The sequence below is a fragment of the Strix uralensis genome, chromosome 8 (genome assembly GCF_047716275.1).
Source record: "Strix uralensis isolate ZFMK-TIS-50842 chromosome 8, bStrUra1, whole genome shotgun sequence".
In the NCBI taxonomy this organism is placed as follows: domain Eukaryota; kingdom Metazoa; phylum Chordata; class Aves; order Strigiformes; family Strigidae; genus Strix; species Strix uralensis.
In genome coordinates this window covers 4,481,282-4,484,950 of record NC_133979.1, presented here as the reverse complement: position 1 = coordinate 4,484,950, position 3,669 = coordinate 4,481,282, and the positions used below count along the sequence as shown (strand labels likewise).

Below are 3,669 nucleotides of genomic sequence, written 5' to 3'. Positions count from 1 at the left end.
TTCCCGCCTCTCACGAGTGCCCCGCCGTGATTAGCGCGAACAGCTACACCTCCTCCCCTGTGATTGGTCGCAGGCGCTGCCACTCTGGGCGGGGGCGGGCATGGGCGGGCGCTGACGTGTCCGTCCTGACCACGCTCCCCGCCCCCTCGCGGAGGTGGGCGCCGCTCGGCGCGGCGCGGGCTGTTCTGTGACGTCAGCGCGCTCGGTGCTGCGGGGGCTTACGTAGCCGCGCGCGGGGCGGCGGGGAGGAGAGGCCGCCGCCATGGAGGCGAAGCCGGCGGACCTCCTGCTCTGTGACAGCCTCATCCTCTGGGTGAGTGGCGCGGGGGGTCCCTCCGGCCTGCGCGCCGCGCCGCCGCCCTCCTCCCTGCCCGCTGGTGGCGGGTCTTCGCTGCCCCCGAGGGGCCTCCAGAGGCGGCGCGGGGGGGGGGGAGGATGAGGGATTTTTCCTGTCAGAGCCCCGGAGCGCGGCGGCGGGAGCGGTATGAGGGCGCCTGTTGGCCCCGCACCGGGGCTGTGGGGACGGGGGCGACGGTCGCAGGCTGGGGGAGGCGGTGCTCGGCGCCCCTCAGCTCTGGGGCAGGTGGGCGGCCTCCCCGCCCGGCCCTGGGGCGCTTGGAGGGGCGGGAGAGCTGCCCGGGCGGTGAGTGAGCAGGAGCTGGAGGCGGTTTGGGCACCGGCGCGGCTGCAGTAATGGGGCCTGCACCATAAACAAGTGTTTTTACAAGCCATAAAATGTTCTTGCAAGCACCCTTGAAGTGTAGATGCGGTCGTTTGAATATCCTATAGGCGCAAGTAGTGGGTCCCCAGCAGCGGCTTCAATGTGGAAACTGCTCCGTAATTAAAAACAAATATATGCAATTAATTTGGATTGAGTTGACAGGAGCAGAAACCTCAGAACGTTTTATACTAGCTTTCAGTTGGTCAAACCATTTATTACTCACCTAATACGTGTGGTGTTGCCTGTGCAGGAAGCACGTATTTAGAATCATGGGATCATTTGGGTTGGAAGAGACCTTTAGGATCCTCAAGTCCAACCATATTTGTTCAGTTCATCAATCAAGCTTGCTTTCTTTTTATCCCTTGTCCTTAACAAGTTTCTTTTGCTTCCTTGTCTGTCATTCTGGTCCTGCTGATGCAATATTTTTGGTGAGAGTGAGCTCTACTAAATAGAATTTTTGCTTGAAATCTTGGCAGAGAAGGCCACAGTTACCTGGTGTGAAGGGTTTCTCTAGAAATAGCAGGTGTTTTGCCTATGTGAAGTGTAAATCAGGGGAAGAAGGGAGTGTTTTAGAAACATTGTGGAGATCTAGGAATGAAACTGGCAACAGTGATAGCAACAGCTACCAGAGTAGGTGTTCCTTTTACTTTTTAACGACAGTACAGAAGTTTTAATGAGTTAAAGTCTGCAATATTCACTGAAAACCAACTTCCTCCTTTCTTTCCCTCCCTGCATTTTCCTTTTAGTGACCTTGTATCCTTCCAATGTTCTGTTGGTCTTTAGAATTTCAGTTGTCTTATGCTTATCTCTCTGGAGTTAAGTATATTCTGTCATTTAATCTATGCATACTTTTCTTTCTCTTTTTTTGGCTCTAACTTTGTATTTTCCTCTCAGTTGTCAGGTAGCAATAAATCCGTCATGATTGAATTACAAAATAAATCAATACGTTTCTGAACTCTATCTCAAAATACTGTCAGCAGTGCTGAAGTCTCTTCCAATTTTTACAATTCCTGTTTAAAATATTTTAAGCCTAGTGCTCGTTTTTAGTATCCTCACAGTGTATAGCTGTAATTGCATCATGAATCTTAAAGGGAATGCTAAATGAACTTTTAACTAGCTAGCCTTAAACTGAAAGAGCCTCGTGTACTGTTGTTAATGTAATCGAACATCCAACTCTGTGTGTTCAGGTTTTCTATACAATACTCAGCAGATGCATTGCCAGATGCATGTTTAGATTTAACACCGTATTTCTCAGACCTAGTTTATAACTTAGTAGAAACTGATTGTTAACACTAAAATATGTTTCAAACATCGTTTCAATTTGAACTTCAGCCTGAATAATTTAAAAAAAGTGATCTGGGGAGGGGGGAATGAAGTAGTGTGTGTATGAAGAGAAATGGGTTCTGTAATTCTTTGGTTCTAAAGGTTTCTCAATTTCTTTACTCATAGCAAAGAGAGGCTCATGATTTTTTGTGTTCTGCTGCCAGATCTTGTAGTTATTTTAGTTGTTGGGTTTTTTTTTTAATTTTAGCAACTTCTGCATTGTCCAGAGCAGAAAGAGAAAATTCAAATAAAAATGTTATCTATTGGTTCTTCAACCCAGGTGTCATTGAATTTAAAGTTTTGAGGATGTTACAGGAAAAACATAATGGAGTTAGATTAAATTATAGGGGAAATGTCTATGAGCTTCCAAGGAAAAATGACTTGAGTAATATCTGTTAAGATTGAACTCACAAGTCTGCTGCAGAAGCAATTTTCTAAGTCAGAAAGACAAACTTGAGTTTCTATATGTGAAGTAAACCTTTATCTTCCACCTCTGGGTAGGAGTGGAGTGATAACAGTAGCAGCAGTAGGCCTAGCGATGTGGTAGAATCTTCTGTGTTGGTGCCACTACAATAGGTGGTTTTTTTAGTGGAGAAAAGGTTAGTTGAATGTTTTTCAGTAATGGACTGCTCTGAAGCTGCTTCTGTGTTTGTCTCCAAACTAGAGACTAGATGTATGATGACATCTTAAACAGCATTTTCCACAATAGATGTACCCCTGTTTGGCACTGGCAGCACTGGTGATATTAACTCTGTCCAGTAGCTGAATTATTAATATTCTGGGATTAAGAATGGGAATGTTTGTTGTTACTTTAAAATCTTTTTGACTAACTCTGTATAACTTCTATCCCTAGTATGTATAATCTGGGTATAAAATGGAGACCCTCAACCGTACATCTCCGGGATGGAATTGAGGGCATACCTTCCCAAGCGTGGCATAGGTTGATTTCTACTGGATTGTGTGAACACTCTTGTTTCATCTACACCTGTTCAGTGTAGAGCCTTCAGCAGATGGAGGGAAAAGGCATTAAGTATTACATACTACAAAATTAAATTTTCAGATGTATATTGTGAACACAGTAGCTGTGCAAGAAAAATACTGGCTTCTCTTGTAGCAGCAAGTGGCAGGGTAGATTTAAGCTAGATTCATGAAATGGTGTGCAGCATGTCCTTGAAACTATATTTAGTAAAACTAATCACACTTGGAAAAAAAAAAAGAGACTACTGCTACAGTCTTGAAGTGTATGGCTGCTTCTACCAACCTCTTCCCCATGCCTCCTACTTTCATTGGTTTTGCAAGTACAGTAAAAATCTGTTTTGAGGAAATGATTGGGCTGGCATGGGGTTTGGAGAACCCATAATTAATACTTCTACTCTCATATTATTTCTAGGCACTTACGTAACTTTTAAATACATGGAGAAACGAAGACTCTCAGTCCTGCTTTTTGCTTAATTTTAATTAGCTGTTTCTATTCTGGGAGATACTGGCATACATAAAGCAGTTGTTGCCTGTCACAGGGTTTTCTAAGGCTTTGTTTACCTGTTCTAACAGGCTTGGACGAAATGGTAGTACCTGTACTTAGAAGTTTCTTTGGTTCACAGGGAGCTATATCCAAACGGCAGCAT

The 3,669-nt window shown here is 44.9% G+C and overlaps 1 protein-coding gene across 1 annotated transcript in view; it reads left to right on the top strand.

Moving 5' to 3' along the window:
* The first annotated feature begins 150 nt into the window (after positions 1 to 150).
* Positions 151 to 3,669, top strand: part of HOOK1 (hook microtubule tethering protein 1) — a 28,808-nt gene continuing 25,289 nt past the window's right edge. The window contains exon 1 of the mRNA XM_074875902.1: positions 151 to 313. Coding sequence (XP_074732003.1) covers positions 263 to 313 — 51 coding nt within the window. The 5' untranslated portion in view covers positions 151 to 262. The remainder of the gene's footprint in view (positions 314 to 3,669) is intronic.